Here is a 25703-nt window from a genome sequence, read left to right as displayed (position 1 = left end):
CTTGCCCCATCGATAACTCTTGACCTGTGGCATGTTCCTATCCCTTTACATCGCTAAATGAAACCTAATTGAATTATGGTCACTCTCTCCAAAGTGTTCACCTTCCACTAAATCAAACATCTGGCCTGGTTCATTACCAAGCACCAGATCCAGTGTGACCTCCCCTCTTGTCGGCCCTTCGACATACTGTGTCAGAAAACCCTCCTGCACACACTGGACAAAAACTGATCCATACGATGTACTAGAGTGAAAGCATTTCCTGTCAATGTTGGGGAAGGTAAAGTCCCCCCTAATGACCATCCTGTTCCTTTCACTCCTACCCAGAATAATTTTTGCTAATCCTCTCTTCCACCTCCCTGGAACTCTGCGGAGGCCTATACAAAAACTCCAAGCAGTGTAACGTCTCCTCTCCTGTTTCTAACCTCAGCCCACATTACCTCAGTAGACGAGTCCTCATCAAAAGTTCTGTCAGCCACCGTTATACTATCCTTGACTAACAAGGCCACGCCTCTCCCTCTTTTACCGTCTTGGCTGTTCTTCATTAAAGATCAAAACCCTGGAACCTGCAACATCCATTCCTCACCCTGCTCTATCCATGTCTCCAAAATGGCCACAACATCCAAGTCCCAGGTACCTATCCGTGCTGCAAGCTCACCTACCTTATTGTGGATACTCTGGCATTGATGTAGACACACTTCAAACCACTTCGCTGTCTGCCAGCACATTCCTGTGACCCTGAAATCCTGTCCCTGTCCTTCCTGCTCTCATCCTCCTGTGCATTGCAGCTACACCCCTGGTTCCCATCCCCCTGCTGAGCTAGTTTAAACCCACCCGAATAGCACCAGCAAATTTCCCACCCTGGTTCAAGTGAAGACTGTCCTGTTTGTACAAGTCCCACTTTCCCCAATTATCCAAAAACCTGAAACCCTCCCTCCTGCACCATCCTTACAGCCACGTGTTCAGATAATATCTCTCCCTATTCCTTGCTTTGCTATCACGTGGCATGGGTAACAAACCAGAGATAACCACTCTGTTTGTTCTAGCCCTCAGCTTCCACCCTAGCTCCCTGAAATCCTGCCTTACATCCCTATCCCTCTTTCTACCTATGTCGTTGGTACCTACGTGGACCATGGTTTGGGGCAGGACACCCTCTCCCTTCAGGACCCCAAAGACACGATCCAAGACATCACGCACCCTGGTACCTGAGAGGCAACACACCAACCGCGAGTCTTGTTCGTTCCCAACAAACCTTCTATCTGACCCTCTAAGTATCGACTCCCCAATGACTAATACTCTCCTGCTTTCCCTCCTTTCCTTCTGGTGCAAGAGACCTGGGCCCCAGTGCATAACCCTAGTAGGACGTTTTCCCCCCTCAACAGTACCCTCTGACTTATACAGCAGGAAGAAAATAAAAATAAGTCGTCCCTCCTCTCCCAGGAACCTCTGCTCTCCAACTTCAAATGTAAAACCTCAACTCAGTGACTCCCCACTCCTGGGTTGCTGCTACCGCTGAAGAATAGAAAATGTCACCTGTTTTTTTTGTGGTTAGCACTGCTGCCTCACAGCACCAGAGCCCCGGGTTCAATTCCCCTCCCACGTCTGCGCGGATATCCTCCCACAGTCCCAAGATGTGTGGGTTAGGGTGAATTGGCCACGCTAAATTGCACCATTGTATTAGGTGACGGGGAATGGGGCTGGGTGTTTTGCTCTTCGACAGGTCGGTGTGGACTTGTTGGGCCGAAGGGCCTGTTTCCACACTGTAGGGAATCTGATCTAAAGTTCTGGAATTTATATATTGATGAACTGAAACCTGCAACCCCTTCTAAAAGATGAAGGATTCAGCAGCGGTCCAGGTTTGTGCCAAACATTGCATCGGTTGCAAGTCACTGTGATGTTTTGCTATTAATTCTGTGTCTTATGATCCTGCAGCACAGCCACCCGCAGAAGGAGCAGCGCTGCAGAAGCGAGTGCTTCCAAATACACCTGGGTGGGCGGGGTTTACCAGGAGGGGCGGGGTTTATCCCGGGGGACGGGTTTTAGCGGAAGGGCGGTGCTCATGGGCGGGGCGTGTCTCGTGAGGTACGCGCGCTGGTAGGCGGGGCGAGGCTCAGCGGACGATGCGGCGCGTCCAGCCTGGACGTACGCGGCTTTGTGGGCGGTTGCGAGTGAGGGAGGGGGGCGTGGTTTTGACTCGCGCGGGGATCGCGGCGAAGGGGTGGGGTTTGGTGCAGGAGGGGGAAAGAGGTTTGGTTCCCAGAGGCGGGGCTTTGTCCCGAAGCGGCGGGGCTTACGAACTGCGTTCGGAAGGGGCGGCGTTGACGTGTGACGTTGGCGGAGGAGGGGGCGGGACCAGGATCTGGATCAGTGGGCGTGGCCATCCCGAAGCCGGAAGTGTGCCCGCGGCCTGTTTCCTCCGCTGGAGCCTCGCCTGCAGCAAGTAAGGTAAAGCTTTATCAATATTTCCTTTTACAGAGTTTGTATTTAATAACCAGTAATGGATACTCAATATCATCATAAAGTCCCAAAATGCAATTCATTTCAATCCATTGCAGATAAGCACTAAGAGTTAATTTTCTACAGGATTCAACAGTCTCAGCACTAAAATGGTCTCACAAGGGAACGGCTGTGAATGTTATCACTTGGTGTCCTGTTCACACAGATTCACCGATGCTGAGGCAAACGTTCTTCATTGCCTTACAGCATCCTGTTCTCACTTGGTGAGCCCAGGTGTCCCTATCTTTAAGTTCTCTCCTCATTCTGAGCCTTCCTGCCTGTTTATTTTCTAGTGCAGTAAATGTATTCAATAATTCAGCATTACATTTTAGTCTGAATGTTTAAAGACAAGTTTTAAGGCTATAGACTTTATCACCCAGATGCCCACACTCTCATTCCTCCCTTTGATTGCACCGCGATCACTGAAAGAGAAGGCTAGTCCAAACGAATGCCCTTCAAGGTGGTCCAGCCGTCAACATCCTGTAGAGCGGCACCACCATCTTCACAGCTCATCTGGTCATATTTATCATCACCATCGACACGTGTGGGTGAGCCATCAGATCGCGAAAGGAACATCTTCTGGGGCAAATCTATATCGCTAAGGGACCTCATAAGCCTAGCAATTAAATAGCTAACAATACCAATACCGACAAACAGACATAGCTAAACCGATAAGCCAATTGTACCATCGGCCCAATCTGCAGTTTCCCCAACTGGTCCCTTCAGTCATTCTGTCACGGAATACCTGGATCACTTATTGTATCTTAGTTAATATTGCCAGTGAGATTGGGAATGCCCATAGTGCGTTTATCTTGGACAATGGTGCTGACCTCACCCTCCCAGGCGAGTATATAGTCTAAGGCACACCGATTCTGCACAGAGTAAAGACACAGGTATGTTAATCCAAGTCTACTCTGATTCAGAGCCTCTTTACTCTTATTTCCTCAAATGGTCAGGCCACAAAAGAGGGAATTGAGGTTCTGTTGACTTGTCACCCCTGCCGATCCTTCCAACCTCAGGGTACTCTGGATTCCCCAGCCTATCGGGTGTCCTGTATTGTCACCCAGTTCCGTGGGATCCTTTCAGTTGGAGCAAGGTTGGCTGAGGTTCCATCGACTTGTCCACTGGCCTGGACAAGGTACTGTTGTGGGAACAAGGACTCCGATAGTGACCTTATGAGGGACATCTTTGCCATCCAGGACAAGGAAATTGGTAGCTTTACCTTAGCTGAAGAAATAATAGTCTGGTTTGGTGTATATTAGGGAGAGTTTGTCAAAATAGGTTACCGAAATGTTACAGCAGGGGGTCTGGTCAGGTCTACAGGAGTATAGGGTCAACGTTTTGGAAGAGGAGTCGCTTTAGCACTGTACAAAATGGGCCAAGTGACTCGAGCACTCGCACTGTATGGGAGACAATGGTCCTCAGAATGCTGTTCCCATTGGGCTCTCCCTTAGCTCTATTATTCATGGTCTTGGTGACAGTATCTGGTTCTGAAAAGAGAAAAGGCCTATAAATGCACAAGGGAAGGGTTCCGTTCCAGGTCCATGTGCCACATAAGGCCTGCTGTACCCCAGGCAGTGTTACACTGGCTGTTTGTATACACAGACCGGAGGTATTGGAAAGTGATATTTCTCTTCAAAGGATCGGCAGTAGGAAGTCTGACAAATAGAATGGAATCGGGGACTGATTGGTGCGGCTATTCAATTGACAACGGTGCAGTTGGACGCAAGCTGAGCGCCCAGCGACTGTGACCGTCGTAGGGGTGGGAAGTAAAACCTGGAAGGTTTCTCCGTTCTCAGTTAATATTACATGCAAAGTGTGGTCCATTGTCTGAGCGAATGCACGCAGGTATACTGAAGCGGGGAATTATTTCCTTAAACAAAATCTTCACAGTCTCAGCAGTAGTGTTCGGAGGAGGGTAGGCTTCAATCCACTTCAAAAAGGTATCAACAATAAGCAAAACATATTTATAGCAACTCAACTCATTTCTCCAACTCAATGAAGTCCAGTTGAAGTGTCTCCAAGGGACCCTCCAGCAAGGGAGTTCTCGTAGAGAGCATGTTCTGCCCTGACTGGGAGCAGAAGAGTTTGACTGAAGTGTGTCGGTGTTAATGCCTTGATGTCTCATTTTGCTCCCACCTTCTCGGGGTCATTAACCATTTTGTGTCTGGTCCTTCCTCAAGAAGCTGCATTGTAGCTGAATTGACACTTTTTTATTGCTTCCCAAAATCAGACCTGCTCACTCTCAGCAGGATCCCAGTGTTGTGAAAGATATTAACTTTCAGGTGGAGGTATCCAAAATTCAGAGAGATGTCAGTCTTGATGTTTTTGCTTTTTCTGCCCCTGTAAGATCCTGAATCAGCACCTTCAGGGGAATTAGTTACAGCGGGCTGAGAACAGAGGGGAAGGGAGAGTGGGATGGTGCTTTCAACATTGTGGAACAGCAAAAGAATATTCCACAGAAAGTAGAATTGCTTGTTCTGAATTTCTACCCTACACTGATAGTGATGACTTTTGTAATCTCTTTTTGCAGAGTATATGAAAATCTGAAGACTGAAGTTTCAAAATCAACGGACGAAGGGCTTATTCCCGAAACATTGACTCTCCTGTTCCTCGGATGCTGCCTGACCTGCTGTGCTTTTCCAGCGCCACATTTTTTGACTGACTCTCCAGTGTCTGCAGTCCTCACTTTGATGTCAATGTCTGACAGTCTCTGAATCCATCGGGACCGCAACGATTTTTGACTGTGATTTCTGTGAGAGGGATCTACACTTTTTGGTTCCTGTTTGAGGACATTTTCAGCATCAGTGGGACTGGACGAGAGATCCCACTGTTGCAGCGAACTGTGTGTGGAGCCTGAAACAGTTATACAGCCTGGGAAGGGGACTTCCCGGCAGGGAGGGGCTCTACACGTGTTTGTGTGCAGCTGAAGCTGTGGCCATGGAGAAACCTGAGGAATCCCGCCCTGTGGAGAAACCGTGGAAGTGTGGTGACTGTGGGAAAGGCTTCCTTGTCCCGCTTACCCTGGAGAATCATCGATGGAGTTACACGGGGGAGAGGCCATTCCTCTGCACCGACTGCGGGAAGGCCTTCAGACATTCCTCTCACCTGTTGGCCCACCAGCAGGACCAAACGGGGGAAAGGCCCTTCAGCTGCCCAGAGTGCGGGAAGGCCTTTACCCAGGCCTCCACACTGCAGAGTCACCGGCGTATCCACACGGGGGAGAGGCCCTTTAGCTGCCCAGAGTGTGGGAAGGCCTTTACCCAGGTCTCCACCCTGCTGAGGCACCAGCGTGTCCACACAGGGGAGAGGCCCTTCAGCTGCCCCGAGTGTGGGAAGGCCTTCAGTAATTCCTCCACCCTGCTGACCCACCAGCGGGTCCACACGGGGGAGAGGCCATTCAGCTGCCCAGAGTGTGGGAAGGCCTTTACCCAGGTCTCCACCCTACTGAGGCACCAGCGTGTCCACACGGGGGAAAGGCCCTTCAGCTGTCCTGAGTGCGGGAAGGCCTTCAGCGATTCCTCCACCCTGCGGAGTCACCAGCGTGTCCACAATGGGGAGAGGCCGTTCACCTGCTCTCAGTGCGGAAAGGGCTTCACCTGCTCCTCCAACCTGCGGAGCCACCAGCGTATCCACACGGGGGAGAGGCCCTTCAGCTGTCCTGAATGCAGGAAGGCCTTCAGTAATTCCTCCGCCCTGTTGAGGCACCAACATGTCCACACGGGGGAGAGGCCATTCACCTGCTCTCTGTGCGGGAAGGGCTTCACCTGCTCCTCCTCCCTGATGACCCACCAGCGTATCCACACAGGGGAGAGACCCTTCAGCTGCTCTCAGTGTGGGAAGGCCTTTACCCACGTCTCCTCCCTGATGACCCACCAGCGTATCCACACAGGGGAGAGACCCTTCAGCTGCTCTCAGTGCGGGAAGGGCTTCACCTGCTCCTTCAACCTGCAGACCCACCAGCGGGTCCACACGGGGGAGAGGCCCTTTAGCTGCCCAGAGTGTGGGAAGGCCTTTACCCAGGTTTCCACCCTGCTGAGGCACCAACGTGTCCACACGGGGGAGAGGCCCTTCAGCTGCCCCGAGTGCAGGAAGGCCTTCAGCAATTCCTCCACCCTGCTGACCCACCAGCGGGTCCACACGGGGGAGAGGCCATTCACCTGCTCTCAATGCAGGAAGGGCTTCAGGTATACCTCCCACCTGCTGACCCACCGGCGGGTCCACACGGGAGAGAGGCCCTTCAGCTGCCCCGAGTGTGGGAAGGCTTTCAGCACATCTTCCACCCTGCTGAGGCACCAGCGGATCCACACGGGGGAGAGGCCGTTCACCTGCTCTCAGTGCGGGAAGGGCTTCACCTACTCCTGCAACCTGTGGAAGCACCAGCGAGTTCACGTGCCATCGCAGGGGGATTGAAGGAGTGATGGCCGAGTGCCATTATCGATTGGACTATCAACCCGGTTCCGGGGTCCGCCGGGTTCAAATCCTGCCACGACAGATGGCAGAATCGGTATTCGGTCAGAAATGTGGAGTTCGGAATCTAACAATGAGACCGTTTCAGGGAGGGGGTGGTGCGGGGGAGAAAGCCCCCATCTGATTCACTCTCTCCCTTGTTAGGGAAGGGAACCACCATTGTGGGAAAGGATTCACTCAGTCGTTCCAGCTGCATCCTTTACCCGGTCTGGTCTACACGTGACTCCAGACCCACAGCAGTCTGGTTGACTCTACACTGCCCTTTCCTGGCAAATGAGCAGGGAGCCACTTACTTGGAGACAGGGTATGGGTTAAAATTGCTGAGTGAGGCAATACTTCCTCCGGGTTACGGCTGTACCAAGGATCCAATTACAAAGGGACAACTTGGTGCTGACCAATAGTAAAGACAGTGAGGGGGAGGTGGGACAGGGGAGGTGTGGTGTGTGCACTTTGACCTTGAGCTGTTCAAAAAGCAACTTCTTTTTCTCTGCCTTTTTGCTGGGGGGATCTGAAGCTGTAACAAAGTTGGGTTGCAATAAAGGTTACCTGAACTTACCACCGGGCTCAGACTCTCATTGAAAGCTTTGAGCTCCAAGAGGTTTTTGTTTTAAAGCTGCTCATTTCTTTCAGCCTCCTGCACTAAGTTTAGAACATGGAACATAGAACAGTACAGTGCAGAACAGGCCCTTCAGCCCTCGATGTTGCGCTGACCTGTGAACTATTCTCAGCTTGTCCCCCTACACTATCCCAAAATCATCCATGTGCTTATCTAAGGATTGTTTACATCTCCCTAATGTGGCTGAGTTGACTACCTTAGCAGGGAGGGCATTCCACGCCCTTACCACTCTCTGCATAAAGAACTCGCCTCTGACATCTGTCTTAAATCTATCATCCCTCAATTTGTAGTTATGCCCCCTCGTACAAGCTGACGTCACCATCCTAGGAAAGAGTCTTTCACTGTCTAACCTATCTATATCTTATATGTCTCTATCAAATCCCACCTTAGCCGCCTTTTTTCCAATGAGAACAGACCCTCTCTCAGCCTTTCCTCATAAGACCCTCCCTCCAGACCAGGCAACAACCTGGTAAATCTCCTCTGCACCGTTTCCAATGCTTCCCACATCCTTCCTGAAATATGGGGGCCAGAACTATACAGGATATTCCAAATGTGGCCGCACCCGTGTTTGGTTTTGTTGCAGTGTGATATTGCGGTTCCAGAACTCAATCCCTCTACGAATGAAACCTAACACACCGTATGCCTTCTTCACAGCACTATTTACCTGAGTGGCAACTTTCAGGGATCTGTGCACATGGACTCCAAGATCACTGCCTTCCTGTTATTCTTCCCAAAGTGAATCACCTCACATTTAGCTGCATTGAACTCCATTTGCCTCCTCTGTCCAATTCTGCTAATCCATCCACCTATGCCTGTATCTAAGTCATTTATAAAAATGACAAACCGCAGTAGTCCCAAAACAGATCCTTGTGGCACACCACTAGTAACCAGACACCAGCCTGAATATTTTCCATAAACCACCACTCGCTCCTCTTAGTTCAAGTATCTGTAATAAGATTAAAATTAGAACAACAGCAGGATTCAAAAACCCAACTGGACAGGGTCCACTCCTTTTCATGAGATTCCAGGATTCTCTCCTCCTCTTTCCCCCTTTTGATTGGTGCGGTCAATCAATTCTCAATGGTGCAGTTGGACCCAAGCTGAGCGCCCAGTGACTGTGACCGCCGTAGGGGTGGGAAGTAAAACCTGGAAGGGGCCATCCCAACGAGGTTGGAGACCTTTGCCAGTCCAGTTCTCAACGAGCACCAACAAACCAAGGTCTACCCGTGACGAGGCTGAAAGGGAGGGAACATCGCTGTAGGTCGCACGCTCCTGGGAGTGAAAGGCACACATAACATTGGTTAAAGCAAGAACATAACCAATCATTGCTTCGGTCATGTGGTGGACGTGGACTGAGAAGGGAGCCGAATCGTTCCAAGGGGTACGGAGGGGGTGACCAGAGAGACTCTCAGCTGGAGACAGTCGTGTCTTGCCCACAGACATGGATCACATCTGGAATAAGGCCACAGGGATTAGCATAACCAGGAGGGGCCAGACTCTGCCACTAATTTGGCAAGTTTAGTCTTGAGTCTGGTTAAAACATTCAACAAGGCCGGTCACCTGAGGATGATAAGCACCGTGCAGTTGCCGACAAATACAAAGCTGGGAACAGAGTTCTCCATTAATATTACCTACAAAGTGTGGTCCATTGTCTGAGCTAATGCACGCAGGTATACTGAAGGGGGGAATTATTTCCTTAAACAAAATCTTCACCACAGTCTCAGCAGTAGTGTTAGGAGGAGGGTAGGCTTCAATCCACTTCGAAAAGACATCAGCAATAAGCAAAACATATTTATAGCAACTCAACTCATTTCTCCAACTCAATGAAGTCCAGTTGAAGTGTCTCCAAGGGACCCTCCAGCAAGGGAGTTCTCGTAGAGAGACTTGAACTAAGAGGTGGGGGATCGCCTACTCACTGACCTGTTTGATCACGTACAACATCCTGATCGGGAAAGCCACTGACTGAGTATCGAAGCGATCTGGAACGATCTGAGATTATCCTGATGTCATCTGGTGCACCAGACCAGACGCTTTCAACGTGGAGTCGCTTGAGCGATGGAGTGAGCTGCCAGAGGAAGTGGTGGGTGCTGGTACGATGACAAGTTAAAAGGCTCCTGGACGGGCATCTGAATATGAAGGGTTAAGATGGGTCAGGGCCAAGTGATGGCAAATGTGACTGGAGTCATAGAGATGTACAGCACAGAAACAGACCCTTCGGTCCAACTCCGTCCTTGCTGACAAGATAGCCAACCCAATTTAGTCCCAGCTGTCAGCACCCGACCCATATAGGGGGCAAGTGATGGCAAATCTGACTAGATTAATTTAGGATATCTGGGCAGATTGGGCCAAAGGTTCTGTTTCTGCGCTGTGTGACTCTAATTGTCTTCAGTGAAAGCAGAAGTTTTGTTGTGAAGGCTGGACTTTCAGAGCATGTTTTGCCCTGACTGGAAGCAGAAGAGTTTGTCTGAAGTGTGTCGGTATTAATGCCTTGATGTCTCATTTTGCTCCCACCTTCCCGGGGCCTTAACCATTTTGTGTCTGGTCCTTCCTCAAGAAACTGCATTGCAGGTTCACCCTGAATTGACACACTTTTTTTTTTGCTTCCCAAAATCAGACCTGCTCACTCTCAGCAGGATCCCAGTGTTGTGAAAGATATTAACTTTCAGGTGGAGGTATCCAAAATTTAGAGAGATGTCAGTCTTGATGTTTTTGCTTTTTCTGCCCCTGTAAGATCCTGAATCAGCACCTTCAGGGGAATTAGTTAGAGCGGAGTGAGAGCAGAGGGGAAGGGAGAGTGGGATGGTGCTTTCAATTTTGTGGAACAACAAAAGAAAAGAATATTCCACAGAAAGTAGAATTGCTTGTTCTGAATTTCTACCCTGTACTGATAGTGATGACTTTTGTAATCTCTTTTTGCAGAGTATATGAAAATCTGAAGACTGAAGTTTCAAAATCAACGGATGAAGGGCTTATTCCCGAAACATTGACTCTCCTGCTCCTCGGATGCTCCCTGACTCCCCTGTGCTTTTCCAGCGCCACATTTTTCGACTGACTCTCCTTTGTTCCGAAGGGGCGGGGTTTACGAGTCAGTCCTGGAAGGGGCGGGGTTTACGAGCTGCGTTCGGAAGGGGCGGGGTCGACGTGTCCCCTGGGCGGAGGAGGGGGCGGGACTAGTACCTGGACCAGTGGGCGTGGCCATCCCGAAGCCGGAAGTGTGCCCGCGGTCTGTTTCCTCCGCTGGAGCCTCGCCTGCAGCAAGTAAGGTAAAGCTTTATCAATATTTCCTTTTACAGAGTTTGTATTTAATAACCAGTAATGGATACTCAATATCATCATCAAGTCCCAAAATGCAATTCATTTCAATCCATTGCAGATAAGCACTAAGAGTTAATTTTCTACAGGATTCAACAGTCTCAGCACTAAAATGGTCTCACAAGGGAACGGCTGTGAATGTTATCACTTGGTGTCCTGTTCACACAGATTCACCGATGCTGAGGCAAACGTTCTTCATTGCCTTACAGCATCCTGTTATCACTTGGTGAGCCCAGGTATCCCTATCTTTAAGTTCTCTCCTCATTCTGAGCCTTCCTGCCCGTTTATTTTCTAGTGCAGTAAATGTATGCAATAATTCAGCATTACATTTTAGTCTGAATGTTTAAAGACATGTTTTAAGGCTATAGACTTTATCACCCAGATGCCCACACCCTCATTCCTCCCTTTGATTGCACCGCGATCACTGAAAGAGAAGGCTAGTCCAAACGAATGCCCTTCAAGGTGGTCCAGCCGTCAACATCCTGTAGAGAGGCACCACCATCTTCGCAGCTCATCTGGTCATATTTATCATCGCCATCGACACATGTGGGTGAGCCATCAGATCGCGAAAGGAACATCTTCTGGGGCAAATCTATATCACTAAGGGACCTCATAAGCCTAGCAATTAAATAGCTAACAATACCAATACCGACAAACAGACATAGCTAAACCGATGAGCCAATTGTACCATCGGCCCGATCTGCAGTTTCCCCAACTGGTCCCTTCAGTCATTCTGTCACGGAATACCTGGATCTCTTCTTGAATCTTAGTAATATTGCCAGTGAGATCGGGAATGCCCATAGTGCATTTATCTTGGACAATGGTGCAGACCTCACCCTCCCGGGCGAGTATATAGTCTAAGGCATACCGATTCTGCATAGAGTAAAGACACAGGTCTGATAATCCCAGTTTACTCTGTTCCAGAGCCTCTTTACTCTTATTTCCTCAAATGGTCAGGCCACAAAAGAGGGAATTGCAGTTCTGTTGACTTGTCAACCCTGCCGATCCTTCCAACCTCAGGGTACTCTGGATTCCCCAGCCTGTCGGGTGTCCTCTATTGTCACCCAGTCCCTTGGGATCCTTCCAGTTGGAGCAAGGTTGGCTGAGACCGATCGCTGCATCCTCCTCAGATGGAGGTTCCATCGACTTGTCCACTGGCCAGGACAAGGTACTGTTGTGGGAACAAGGGCTCCGATGGTGACCTTATGAGAGACATCTTTGCCATCCAGGACAAGGAAATTGGTAGCTTTACCTTAGCTGAAGAAATAATAGTCTGGTTTGGTGTATATTAGGGAGAGTTTGTCAAAATAGGTTACTGAAATGTTACAGCAGGGGGTCTGGTCAGATCTACAGGAGTAGAGGGTCAACGTTTTGCAAGAGGAGTTGCTTTAGCACTGTACAAAATGGGCCAAGTGACTTGAGCACTCGCAGTGTATGGGAGACAATGGTCCTCAGAATGCTGTTCCCATTGGGCTCTCCCTTAGCTCTATTGTACATGGTATTGGTGACAGTATCAGGTTCTGAAAAGAGAAAAGGCCTATAAATGCACAAGGGAAGGGTTCCGTTCCAGGTCCATGTGCCACATAAGGCCTGCTGTACCTCAGGCAGTGTTACACCAGCTGTTTGTATACACAGACCGGAGGTATTGGAAAGTGATATTCCTCTTCGCAGGGTCGGCAGTAGGAAATCTGACAAATAGAATGGAATCGGGGACTGGGGACGGGGCAAGTAAGTCATCTCCCGATAGAGAGGAGTAACATACTACTGCCTCTGGGGTGTAGAGCGTTCTGTGGGCCTGTATAAATAAATTCCTTGTGGATTGAGGAGTTTCCCCTATCAGGCTTCCCTTTTCTCGAGTCGGCCCGTCCTACAAAAAGGGATGGTGTTCCTCGGCGTCCTTAAAATATTTACCATAATGACGGGGTTGATCATTTTTATCCTCACTAGGCTTGCGTCTGCAGATAAAATCAAAAAGACAGGTTCGGTAACGCCATGGTAACTCCCCCTGATTTCTACTGTCCAGATGGACCATCTGGTCTTTCTGATGGAAGAGTCCATTACAATAATCAATCTTCATCACGTTCCACACGTCAAAGGGGTCTGGTCCGGTGCACTGGACGACATCTCCTCAGTATGGGTGGTGATAACCTCTGATCATTCCCAGTCCCATCCATACTTAGAGCCTTTCCCCATCAGGATGTTGTACGTAATCAGAAAGGGAGGAGATAAGCGATCCCCCACATGTCCCTCCTCTTAGTTCAAGTATCTGTAATAAGATTAACATTAGAACAACAGCAGGATTCAAAAACCCAACTGGACAGGGTCCACTCCTTTTGTTCAGATTCCAGGATTCTCTCCTCCTCTTCTACACCTTTTGATTGGTGCGGTCAATCAATTTACAACGGTGCCGTTGGACCCAAGCTGAGCGCCCAGCGACTGTGACCGTTGTAGGGGTGGGAAGTAAAACCTGCAAGGGGCCATTTCAACGAGGTTGAAGACCTTTGCCAGTCCAGTTCTCAACGAGCACCAACAAACCAAGGTCTACCTGTGACGAGGCTGAAAGGGAGGGAACATCGCCGTAGGTCACACGCTCCTGGGAGTGAACGGCACACATAACATTAGATAGAGCAAGAACATAACCAATCATTGCTTCGGTCATGTGGTGGACGTGGACTGAGAAGGGAGCCGAATCGTTCCAAGGGGTACGGAGGGGGTGACCAGAGAGACTCTCAGCTGGAGACAGTCGTGTCTTGCCCGCAGACATGGATCACATCTGGAATAAGGCCACAGGGATTAGCATAACCAGGAGGGGCCAGACTCTGCCATTAATTTGGCAAGTTTAGTCTTATGTCTGGTTAAAACATTCAACAAGGCCGGTCACCTGAGGATGATAAATACCATGCAGTTGCCGACAAATACAAAGCTGGGAACAGAGTTCTCCGTTAATATTACCTACAAAGTGTGGTCCATTGTCTGAGCTAATGCACGCAGGTATACTGAAGCGGGGCATTATTTCCTTAAACAAAACCTTCACCACACTCTCAGCAGTAGCGTTAGGAGGAGGGTAGGCTTCAATCCACTTCGAAAAGACATCAACAATAAGCAAAACATATTTATAGCAACTCAACTCATTTCTCCAACTCAATGAAGTCCAGTTGAAGTGTCTCCAAGGGACCCTCCAGCAAGAGAGTTCTCGTAGAGATACTTGAACTAAGAGGTGGGGGATCGCCTACCCACTGACCTGTTTGATCATGTTCAACATCCTGATCGGGAAAGTCACTGACTGAGTATCGATGCGATCTGAAAATGATCTGAGATTATCCTGGTGTCATCTGGTGCACCAGACCAGACGCTTTCAACGTGGAGTCGCTTGAGCGATGGAGTGAGCTGCCAGAGGAAGTGGTGGGGGTGCTGGTACGATGACAAGTTAAAAGGCTCCTGGATGGACATATGAATATGATGGGTCAGGGCCAAGTGATGGCAAATGTGACTGGAGTCATAGAGATGTACAGCACAGAAACAGACCCTTCGGTCCAACTCCGTCCTTGCTGACAAAAGAGCCAACCCAATTTAGTCCCAGCTGTCAGCACCCAGCCCATATAGGGGCCAAGTGATGGCAAACGTGACTAGATTAATTTAGGATATCTGGGCAGGTTGGACCAAAGGGTCTGTTTTCGTGCTGTGTGACTCTAATTGTCTTCAGTGAAAGCAGAAGTATGGTTGTGAAGGCTGGACTTTCAGAGCATGTTTTGCCCTGATTGGGAGCAGAAGGGTTTGACTGAAGTGTGTCGGTGTTAATGGCTTGATGTCTCATTTTGCTCCCACCTTCCCGGGGTCATTAACCATTTTGTCTCTGGTCCTTCCTCAAGAAGCTGCATTGCAGGTTCACCCTGAATTGACACTTTTTTTATGCTTCCCAAAATCAGATCTGCTCACTCTCAGCAGGATCCCAGTGTTGTGAAAGATATTAACTTTCAGGTGGAGGTATCCAAAATTCAGAGAGATGTCAGTCTTGATGTTTTTGCTTTTTCTGCCCCTGTAAGATCCTGAATCAGCACCTTCAGGGGAATTAGTTAGAGTGGAGTGAGAACAGAGGGGAAGGGAGAGTGGGATGGTGCTTTCAATTTTGTGGAAAAACAAAAGAATATTCCACAGAAAGTAGAATTGCTTGTTCTGAATTTCTACCCTGTACTGATAGTGATGACTTTTGTAATCTCTTTTTGCAGAGTATATGAAAATCTGACGACTTGAAGTTTCAAAATCAACGGATGAAGGGCTTATTCCCGAAACATTGACTCTCCTGTTCCTCGGATGCTGCCTGACCTGCTGTGCTTTTCCAGCGCCACATTTTTTGTCTGACTCTCCAGTGTCTGCAGTCCTCACTTTGATGTCAATGTCTGACAGTCTCTGAATCCATCGGGACCGCAACGATTTTTGACTGTGATTTCTGTGATAGGGATCCACACTTTTTGGTTCCTGTTTGAGGACGTTTTCAGCAGCAGTGGGACTGGACGAGAGACCCCACTGTTGCAGCGAACTGTGTGTGGAGTCCGAAACAGTTATACGGCCTGGGAAGGGGACTTCACGGCAGGGAGGGGCTCTACACGTGTTTGTGTGCAGCTGAAGCTGTGGCCATGGAGAAAGCAGAGGAATCCCGCCCTGTGGAGGAACCGTGGAAGTGTGGTGACTGTGGGAAAGGCTTCCGTTTCCCGTCTGCCCTGGAGACTCATCGGCGCAGTTACACCGGGGAGAGGCCATTCCCCTGCACCGACTGCGGAAAGGCCTTCAGACATTCCTCTAACCTGCAGGCCCACCAGCGGATCCACACGGGAGAGAGGCCCTTCACCTGCTCTCAGTGCGGGAAGGGCTTCAGGTATACCTCCCACCTGCTGATCCACCAGCGAGTCCACACGGGGGAGAGGCCGTTCACCTGCTCTCAGTGCGGGAAGGGCTTCACCTGCTCCTCCACCCTGCTGAGGCACCAGCGTATCCACACGGGAGAGAGACCCTTCAGCTGCCCCGAGTGCGGGAAGGCCTTCAGCAGTTCCTCCCACCTGCTGACCCACCAGCGGGTCCACACGGGGGAGAGACCCTTCAGCTGCCCCAAGTGCGGGAAGGCCTTCAGCTGTTCCTCCCACATGCTGACCCACCAGCGTATCCACACGGGGGAGAGACCCTTCAGCTGCCCCGAGTGTGGGAAGGCCTTTACCCAGGTCTCCTCCCTGCTGACCCACCAGTGGGTCCACACCGGGGAGAGGCCGTTCACCTGCTCTCAGTGCGGGAAGGGCTTCATCAGTTCCTCCAACCTGCTGATCCACCAACGCGTCCACACGGGGGAGAGACCCTTCAGCTGCCCCGAGTGTGGGAAGGCCTTCAGCAGTTCCTCCCACCTGCTGACCCACCAGCGTATCCACACGGGGGAGAGACCCTTCAGCTGCCCCAAGTGCGGGAAGGCCTTCAGCAGTTCCTCCAACCTGCTGACCCACCAGCGTATCCACACGGGGGAGAGACCCTTCAGCTGCCCCGAGTGTGGGAAGGCCTTTACCCAGGTCTCCTCCCTGCTGAGACACCAGCGGATCCACACGGGGGAGAGACCATTCACCTGCTCTCAGTGCGGGAAGGCCTTCACCTACTCCTCCCACCTGTGGAAGCACCAGCGAGTTCACGTGCCATCGCAGGGGGATTGAAGGAGTGACGGCCGAGTGACCATATCAGTTGGACTGTCGACCTGTTTCCGGGGACTCCCGGGTTCAAATCCCGCCACGACAGATGTCAGAATTGGTATTCGGTCAGAAATGTGGAGTTCGGAATCTAACGGTGAGACCGTTTCAGGGAGGGGGAGGTCGGTGGGGGGAGAAAGCCCCCATCTGATTTCCCACTCTCCCTTGTTAGGGAAGGGAACCGCCATTGTGGGAAAGGATTCACTCAGCCGTTCCAGCTGCATCCTTTACCCGGTCTGGCTTACACCTGACTCCAGACCCACAGCAGTCTGGTTGACTCTACATTGCCCCTTCCTGGCAAATGAGCAGGGAGACACTTACTTGGAGACGGGGTACGGGTTAAAATTGCTGAGTGAGGCAATACTTCCTCCGGGTTACGGATGTACCAAGGATCCAATTACAAAGGGACAACTTGGTGCTGGCTAATAGTGAAGACAGTGAGGGGGGGGCGGTGGGACAGGGGAGGTGTGGTGTGTGCAGGCAGTCAACACATGTAACAGCTTGTAACTTTGACTTTGGAAACAGAACCAGTCTGACTCAAGATTGGGATACAGGCTGACTCTGACCTCACACCTTTAATGCATTGTCTGAGCTGAGATGTGAGCTTTTGCTATCAAACCTTGTTATCTCGAGAAGGTGACAACAAGAAGTTCTGGGATTCACATTGTAATGAGACCTGCAACCTATTTGAAAAGGTGGAAGACTTAACAATCCAGGTTTGTTGAATATACCATTTCAGTGGCAGGACGCTGGAATGTTTTGCTCTAAATTGTGTCTCAGGATCTTATCCTCCACAACCACCTGATGATGAGGCAGCACTCCAAAAGTTACTGCTTCCAAAGAAGCCTGTTGGACTCCAACCTGGAGTTGTGTGATTCTAGAATCTGGTCTCCAGCATCTGCAGTCCTGGTTTTTACCTTGTTGATTTTAACCCTACAGCGAATCCTCTTGCAAGGATGCCTGCCTTGAAGAAGTTTTCCTCCTCTGTCTACAAGAATCTCAGGGAGTCCCTCTCCCACTGCAACTCCCAGGTTTTTTAGATTACTTTACAGTGTGGAAACAGGCCCTTCGGCCCAACAAGTCCACACCGCCCCGCCGAAGCGTAACCCACCCATACCCCTACATTTACCCCTTACCTAACACTACAGGCAATTTAGCATGGCCAATTCACCTGACCTGCACATCTTTTGGACTGTGGGAGGAAACCGGAGCACCCGGAGGAAACCCACGCAGACACGGGGAGAACGTGCAAACTCCACACAGTCAGTCGCCTGAGGCGGGAATTGAACCCGGGTCTCTGGCGCTGTGAGGCAGCAGTGCTAACCACTGTGCCACCGTGCCGCCCACTGCCACCGTGCCGCCCACGGTGCCGCCCAGGTCATTTCCTCTGCCCTGATGCTCTTCAACCATGTCCTGAAACAGACTCGCCACCACAGCCCCATTCGCTTCCTCAGTGCCTGCCTCCGTAACCAACTCATCCCACACGGACTCCAGACCACCTTTAAACCAGCACAGTTCGGATCCGAACAGGACAAACAGTACAGACTACAGATTCAAAAAACACCAGGAACGGTTCTCCTTCAAGATCCTCCGCTCCACGCTTGCAGCAATGCGCCGGCACCTAACCTCTCTCCAGTCAGCCCTGCCTCAGCTGAGGGCCACACTCTCTCAGAATTACAAAGGACCCACTCTGTACTACATCCTCAGGAGAATTCATACTCTCAACAAACAGTATTTCAACTCCATCTTAAACATCAAAAACTGTCAGTACAACAAACTTTTATCCACCCACCTCCATAACCAGCGCTCCTCAAACATTCCAGAAGATTCCCCCGGCCTCTGAAATTGCTCGGACGCCATTAGCCATGCGGCTGGTGCAGCTGCCGCCCCCACACTGATTGATGTCACTTCCGCCCCCATCATGGCTACTCCCACAGCCACTTCCGCCCCTCACAATTCCTCATGCATCACATGTGACATCATTTCTGCCCCTCACATCATCGCTGATGTCACACGCTCAGTGACTTCCGCCACCCCTACTGCCGTGGTCACCCCACTTCCGCCCCCACCAACGCCACTCACCTGCATTCTGCTGACATGCCCCCCACAGATCCCACTGTCGCCATTCCTGGCCTACAGAACCCTGAGGGGAACACCACCCCAGCTCATGACTCCACCCCCCATTCCCCCCCACCATCACACCCACTCCAGTTACCGGCTCCGCCCCCACTCCCAGCTCCACACCCACACCAGATCCCAGATCCCAGCCCTGCCGCGTTTTCACCATCCCCCCCAGACCTCCCCCTCACTGAGGACGAACGATTAGTCCTCAGCAAAGGACTCATCTTCATCCCCCTCCGTCCACGCATCAATGAATTTAATACACGCCGTGATGTCGAACACTTCCTCCGCCTCCGAGCTTACTTTCACAATCTGGACTCCCGCCCACCTTCCGAGGACCCCTTCGCCCACCTCCAACACACTGCATCCACCTGGACACCCCGCGCTGGCCTATTACCTGCCCTCGACCTCTTCATTTCCAACTGCCGCCGGGACATTAACCGCCTCAACCTGTCTACCCACCCTCCCCCACTCCAACCTCTCACCCTCACAACGCGCAGCCCTCCAATCCCTCTGCTCCAATCCTGACCTCACCATTAAGCCAGCGGATAAAGGGGGCGCAGTGGGAGTCTGGCGCACTGACCTCTACGCCGCTGAAGCCAAACGCCAACTCGAAGACACCTCTTCCTACTGCCCCCTCGACCATGACCCAACCCCCATCACCAACCCATCATCTCCCAGACCATACAGAACCTCATCACCTCAGGAGATCTCCCAACCACAGCTTCCAACCTCAGTCCGGGAACCCCGCACTGCCCGGTTCTACCTCCTTCCCAAGATCCACAAGCCTGACCACCCTGGCTGACCCATTGTCTCAGCGTGCTCCTGCCCCACTGAACTCATCTCTACCTACCTCAACACTGTCCTATTCCCCCTAGTCCAGAAACTCCCCACATACGTTCGAGACACCACCCACGCCCTCCACCTCCTCCAAGACTTCCGTTTCCCCCAGCACCCATGGTGTGTGTGTGTGCAAATGTAAGACACAGTGAAAGACACAAAGACACAAAGTGCACGAATCTGCAAATAAAGAGGTTAAAATGGACAAGATTATATTTCAAAGGGATGTCAGCACATTCAAAGGGGTATCTTCATATGTAAAGTGACGCAGTTATATCCAAATGAATCTACATTTCAAAGAGACGTTGCTCTATTTATAAGTAGAGACAATCGGTGTGAATTCTGTCTGTGTCCCAATGTTGAGTCAGACTGACATTTTTCTTAGAAAAGCTCTGCATTTAAACTACATTCTTGTGCTCCGGTGAATAAAGTCCCAGCCTCTCTCCTTATAACTCAAACCCTCCAGTCCTTACAACATCCTGGTAAATCTTTATTAAACCCTCTCTGATAGTATTCTTCCTATTTACAGGGCCACCAGAACTGTACTCAGTCCTCTGCAAGTGGCCTCACCAACATCCTATACAACCTCAACATGATGTCCCATCCCCGATACTCAATGGTGTGAACAATGAATGCTATGCTGCTAAATGCCTTCTTAACTGCCCTGGCTACCTGTGATGCAACTTCCAAAGAACCATGTACCTGAACACCACCCCCCCCATGTCTGTCTGTTCTATAACATGACCCAGGGCCCTATCATTATCTGGACAAGTGCTGCCCTTCCTTGTTTTAGCAAACTGCAACCCCTTGCTTGTATTAATACCTCTCACACATATGCTCCGACACACACACACACACGCGTTCCTCCTCCCCTCAATACTCTCACAGGCTTATACACCATCACACTCACACTTTACCAAGCATGTACACACTCTCACGCACAAACTCACATGCACACACACACAATTCTTTGGGGTGAATTTGTATTGGCAGAATTATATTTGCAGATACATTCAATTTTGGTCAAAAAGCACACAATGTCCAGGCAGTCAATCCATGTAATATTTTATGAATTCCTCCTTTGGAAATAGAACCAGTCTGATTCAAGATTGGGGTACAGACAGACTCTGACCTCACACCTTTAATGCATGGTCTGAGCTGAGATGTTATCTTTTTCATAAAACCTTAAGTCATCTCAAGAATGTGACTTAAAAGATGTTCTGGCAGTGACACATTAATGAACCAAAACCTGCACCCATTCTAAGAGATGAAAGGCTTAACAGCAATCTAGGCTTGTTCAATATATTCTATCAGTTGCATGATCTTTTGATATACGTTCTGTGTCTGCTCCACAGCTACCCGATAAAGGAGCAGCACTCAGAAAGCTAGTGCTTCCAAATAAACCTGTTGAACAATAACCTGGTATTGTGATTTTTTAAACTTTATCACCCCAGTCTAATACCAACCCCTCCATATCATTTCGACTGAACACAGCCCCCACCTCCTGGTGCTGCCAGGAAACTTGACAATGCTGATGAAACAACACAGTACCTGAAAGATGTACAATTTCTAATGATACAAGCTACTCATTCACTGCTCCATCTGATACACAACATTGGAAACTCTGCAGAGGCTGAAAGACAGGAGCAGCTTTAAAACAAAAACCTCTCGGAGTTCAAAGCTTTCAATGAGAGTCTGAGCCCGGCGGTAAGTTCAGGTAACCTTGATTGTGACCCGACTTTGTTACAGCTTCAGATTCCCCCAGCAAAAAGGCATAGACAAAGTAGCAGCTTTTTAAACAGTTCAAGATCAAAGCCCACACACACCCCACTGTCTTTACTGTTGGTCAGCACCAAGTTGTCCCTTTGTAATTGGATCCTTGGTACAGCTGTAACCCGAAGGAAGTATTGCCTCACTCAGCAATTTTAACCCATACCCTGTCTCCAAGTAAGTGTCTCCCCGCTTATTTGCCAGGAAGGGGCAGTGTAGAGTCAACCAGACTGCTGTGGGTCTGGAGTCAGGGGTAGGCCAGACCGGGTAAAGGATGCAGCTGGAACGACTGAGTGAATCCTTTCCCACAATGGTGGTTCCCTTCCCTAACAAGGGAGAGAGTGAATCAGATGGGGGCTTTCTCCCCTGCACCAGCCCCTCCCTGAAACGGTCTCATGGTTAGATTCCGAACTCCACATTTCTGACCAAATACCAATTCCACCATCTGCCACAGTCGGATTCAAACCCAGGAGTCCCCGGAACCTGGGTGATAGTCCAATCGATAATGGCACTCGGCCGTCACTCCTTCAATCCCCCTGCGATGGCACGTGAACTCGCTGGTGCTTCCGCAGGTGGGAGGAGTAGGTGAAGGCCTTCCCGCACTGAGAGCAGGTGAATGGCCTCTCCCCGGTGTGGATCCGTTGGTGGGTCAGCAGGGTGGAGGATGTGCTGAAGGCCTTCCCGCACTCGGGGCAGCTGAAGGGCCTCTCCCCCGTGTGGATACGCTGGTGGCTCCGCAGGTTGGAGGAGCACGTGAAGCCCTTCCCGCACTGAGAGCAGGTGAACGGCCTCTCCCCGGTGTGGATCCACTGGTGGGTCAGCAGGGTGGTGGCCTGGGTAAAGGCCTTCCCACACTCGGGGCAGCTGAAGGGCCTCTTACCTGTGTGGACACGCCGGTGACTCCGCAGGGTGGAGGAATCACTGAAGGCCTTCCCACACTCGGGGCAGCTGAAGGGCCTCTCCCCCGTGTGGACCCGCCGGTGGCTCAACAGGGTGGAGGAATACCTGAAGGCCTTCCCGCACTCGGGGCAGCTGAAGGGCCTCTCTCCTGTGTGGACATGCTGGTGGGCCAACAGGGCAGAGAAAAACACGAAGGCCTTCCCGCACTCCAGGCAGCGGAAGGGCCTCTCCCCCGTGTGGTCCTGCTGGTGGGCCAGCAGGTGGGAGGAATGTCTGAAGGCCTTCCCACAGTCGGTGCAGGGGAATGGCCTCTCCCCGGTGTGACTGCGCCGATGAGTCTCCAGGGCAGACGGGAAACGGAAGCCTTTCCCACAGTCACCACACTTCCACGGTTTCTCCACGGGGCGGGATTCCTCTGGTTTCTCCATGGCCACAGCTTCAGCTGCACATAAACACGTGTAGAGCCCCTCCCTGCCGTGAAATCCCTTTTCCAGGCCGTATAACTGTTTCAGTCTCCACGCACAGTGCGCTGCAACAGTGGGGTCTCTCGTCCAGTCCCACTGATGCCGAAAACATACTCAGACAGGAACCAAAAAGCTTTGATCCCTCTCCCAGAAATCACGGTCGAAAATGTTTGCTGGCCCCAGTGGATTGAGTGACTGTCAGACATTGACATCAAAGTGAGGATCGGAGATGCTGGAGAGTCAGTCGAAAAATGTGGCACTGGAAAAGCACAGGGGAGTCAGGCAGCATCCGAGGAGCAGGAGGGTCAATGTTTCGGGCATAAGCCCTTCATCCGTTGATTTTGAAACTTCCCTCTTCAAATCTTCAAAAACTCTGTCAGAATAGATTACAAAGCTCATCACTGCCAGTGCAGGGTAGAAATTTTGAACAAGCATTTCTACTGTCTGTGGAATATTCTTTTCTTTTGGTATTCCACAAAATTGAAAGCACCATCCCACTCTCCCTTCCCTTCTGTTCTCACTCCAATATAACTAATTCCCCTGAAGATGCTGATTCAGGATCTTACAGGGGCAGAAAAGCAAAAATGTCAAGACATGATATGATATCTCTCTGAATTTTGGATACCTCCACCTGAAAAGCTAATATCTTTCACAACACTGGGATCCTGCTGAGAGTGAGCAGGTCTGATTTTGGGAAGCAAAAAGAAAGTGTCAATTCAGGGTTAACCTGCAATGCAGCTTCTTGAGGAACAACCAGACACAAAATGGTTAACGTCCCCAGGAAGGTGGGAGCAAAATGAGACATCAAGACATTAACACCGACATTAGAGAGAATGTGAACCTATTGATGTGGCAAAAGTTAGTAGAAAGCCAGAGTCATGGAGATATATAGCACAGCAACAGACCCTTCTGTCCAACACGACTGTACTGACCAGATATCCTAAATCAATCTAGTCCCATTTGCTGGTATGTGGCCCATAGCTGGGATCATCCCCACCCCCTGTCCTGAGACCTTGATGCCTCCAAGCTGACCCTCAAAGGTTCGGTTTGTCCCTCCATTCTTTCCCGGTTGTCTTTTGTAGGTTTTGAAAACTTTCCCGACCTCCTCCCTGCCACCAACCAGATTCATTCCTCCCACTCACCAACCAGGTCGTACCCTCTAACTGTCTCGACCTATCCCCACTTCTCCACCACCCCCTTTTATCTGCAGTTTCTGCACCCAGCCCCAGCCCTGAAGAAGGGTTACACCTGATATATCGACTTCTCCACCATCTGATGACTCCTGCCTAACTATTTTGCCAATTGAGATACAGACCTGGATCAACGTTTCCGGAGTCTGTCCCCGCCGAATTCACTCTCTTTCCTTTCAGTTGCTGAAAGTCAACAATTGAATCACAGAATGGTTAAAAAAAAGTGGAAAAGGAGGCGAGATAAGAGAGTGCCGTCCTCACAGACCTGAGACAGAGGAAGGAATTTGCAGTCTGGGTAAAGCTCAATCTTTATTCAGAGAGAGAGAGGATCAGGACTCGCAGCTTGAGAAGTTCATGGTCCAACTTCCGCATTCAGACAATGGGCTGGCTCTGATTGGCAGGAGGACCAGTCTCCTTCCAGTCCTCCAATGCTGCCTATTGGTCAATCAAAAGAAGGTCTCGCGCCGTTTTTTTCGCGTACAGCGATGAGCATGCCCAGTGTTTTGCCCAGTCTGCTCTCCGGGGATGTTGGTGTTACTGACAGATTGTAAGGGTCCAAATACCAATGGGGGAAAAAAGATAGAGACACAATTTTTTTTCCCTTATGGCTCGATATTTTATTCCTTTTGCATTTTGTCTGGCTGCTCAATTTTTGTATGTTTTTTTCCGCTTATTGTGGGGGGCAAGACCCCAAGACCAGAACTGGAGGGCATAGGTTTAGGGTGAGAGGGGAAAGATTTCTGGAGGTCCTGAGGGGCGATCTTTTCGCACAGAGGATGAGGTATGTACATGGAATGAGCTGCCAGAGGAAGTGGTGGAGGCTGGTACAATTACATTATTTAAAATGCCTCTGGATGCGGATATGAATAGGAAAGATTCAGAGGGTTAGGGGGCAAATGCTGGCAAATGGGTCACTAGATTAATTTAGGACATCTGGTCGGTGTGGACCGAAGGGTTTGTTTCTGTGCTCTACAACCCTGAGTCTATTTTTAGATAGTACGGAAAATAAAGAGCATGAAGGCATGGGAAGGGTTAGAGCATGGAGACCACTGCCAGTTTGTTGCAAAGGATAGTGGAAAGCTCTTACACCAATTAGCAGAGTAAGGTTGAGGCTGGAAGGTCACTATGGCAAGATGAGATAACAGTCAGTAAAGTTAGCTTCACCTGCTAAATATGATTGACAGGATTGGGACAATAAATATTTGGGACATGACATTAAATATCTAATTAATGATTGGTAGAGTCAGTCTGCTTGAGACTATTGATAATAAATATCTAATCATGACATTAGGAAAATATTAAGTAGGGTCTGGAATGCTGACACTAAATCTCTAACCGTGACATTAGAATAATATTAAGTAGAATGTAGGAAAAACTGTAAGGGTGCAACTAAAGAGATAATGGGAACTAACATCACTGGTTTATTGTGTAGGTAGCGTGAGGTACTTTTGATTAATATAGTTGGACATGCTGATAAGCTAACAAACACAATGCTGAGCTGGAGACAATGCTGTCCCCTCTGTCCAGGAGTAAATGCTGGAAAGGTGGGATTGTTCATAGGGAGGAGGATGGTCTCCGGCTACACTCTGATATCTATCAGCTCGTAAATGGGGCAGAACTGTGGAATTTAATCTCCAGGCAATTTGGGAAATTTAATAAGGGAAGGAAGTAAGCAATAAATAGTAGATCCCTACAGAGTGCAGAGGAACAAAGGGTCCTTGCTGTCCAAGTTCAGAGATCCCCGAAGGTATCAGTACAGGTAAAACGGGGGATGAGGAAGGCATCGATTTATACTTTTTCACACAGA

At 50.0% G+C, this 25703-nt stretch overlaps 2 protein-coding genes across 2 annotated transcripts in view; one reads left to right on the top strand and one right to left on the bottom strand.

The window, feature by feature from the left end:
• The window catches only part of LOC140460783 (uncharacterized), a 94900-nt gene extending 70640 nt beyond the window's left edge, over window positions 1-24260 (bottom strand). Inside the window, exons 1-2 of the mRNA XM_072555468.1 lie at window positions 24022-24260; window positions 21897-23079 (exon numbers count right to left, since the gene is read on the bottom strand). Of these exons, the coding sequence (XP_072411569.1) occupies window positions 21897-22670 (774 nt within the window). The 5' untranslated portion in view covers window positions 22671-23079; window positions 24022-24260. The remainder of the gene's footprint in view (window positions 1-21896; window positions 23080-24021) is intronic.
• On the top strand, window positions 5001-17088 carry LOC140461031 (uncharacterized). The gene is made up of 2 exons (XM_072555815.1): window positions 5001-6903; window positions 15376-17088. The coding sequence occupies exons 1-2, from the start codon at window positions 5434-5436 to the stop codon at window positions 16576-16578; spliced, it is 2673 nt and encodes an 890-aa protein (XP_072411916.1). The 5' UTR covers window positions 5001-5433; the 3' UTR covers window positions 16579-17088.
• Window positions 24261-25703: the final 1443 nt, after the last annotated feature.

This window comes from Chiloscyllium punctatum, chromosome 36 (genome assembly GCF_047496795.1).
Source record: "Chiloscyllium punctatum isolate Juve2018m chromosome 36, sChiPun1.3, whole genome shotgun sequence".
NCBI lineage: Eukaryota > Metazoa > Chordata > Chondrichthyes > Orectolobiformes > Hemiscylliidae > Chiloscyllium > Chiloscyllium punctatum.
The sequence above is the reverse complement of the archived record's forward strand: the minus strand, read 5'-3'. Positions and strand labels throughout refer to the sequence as shown.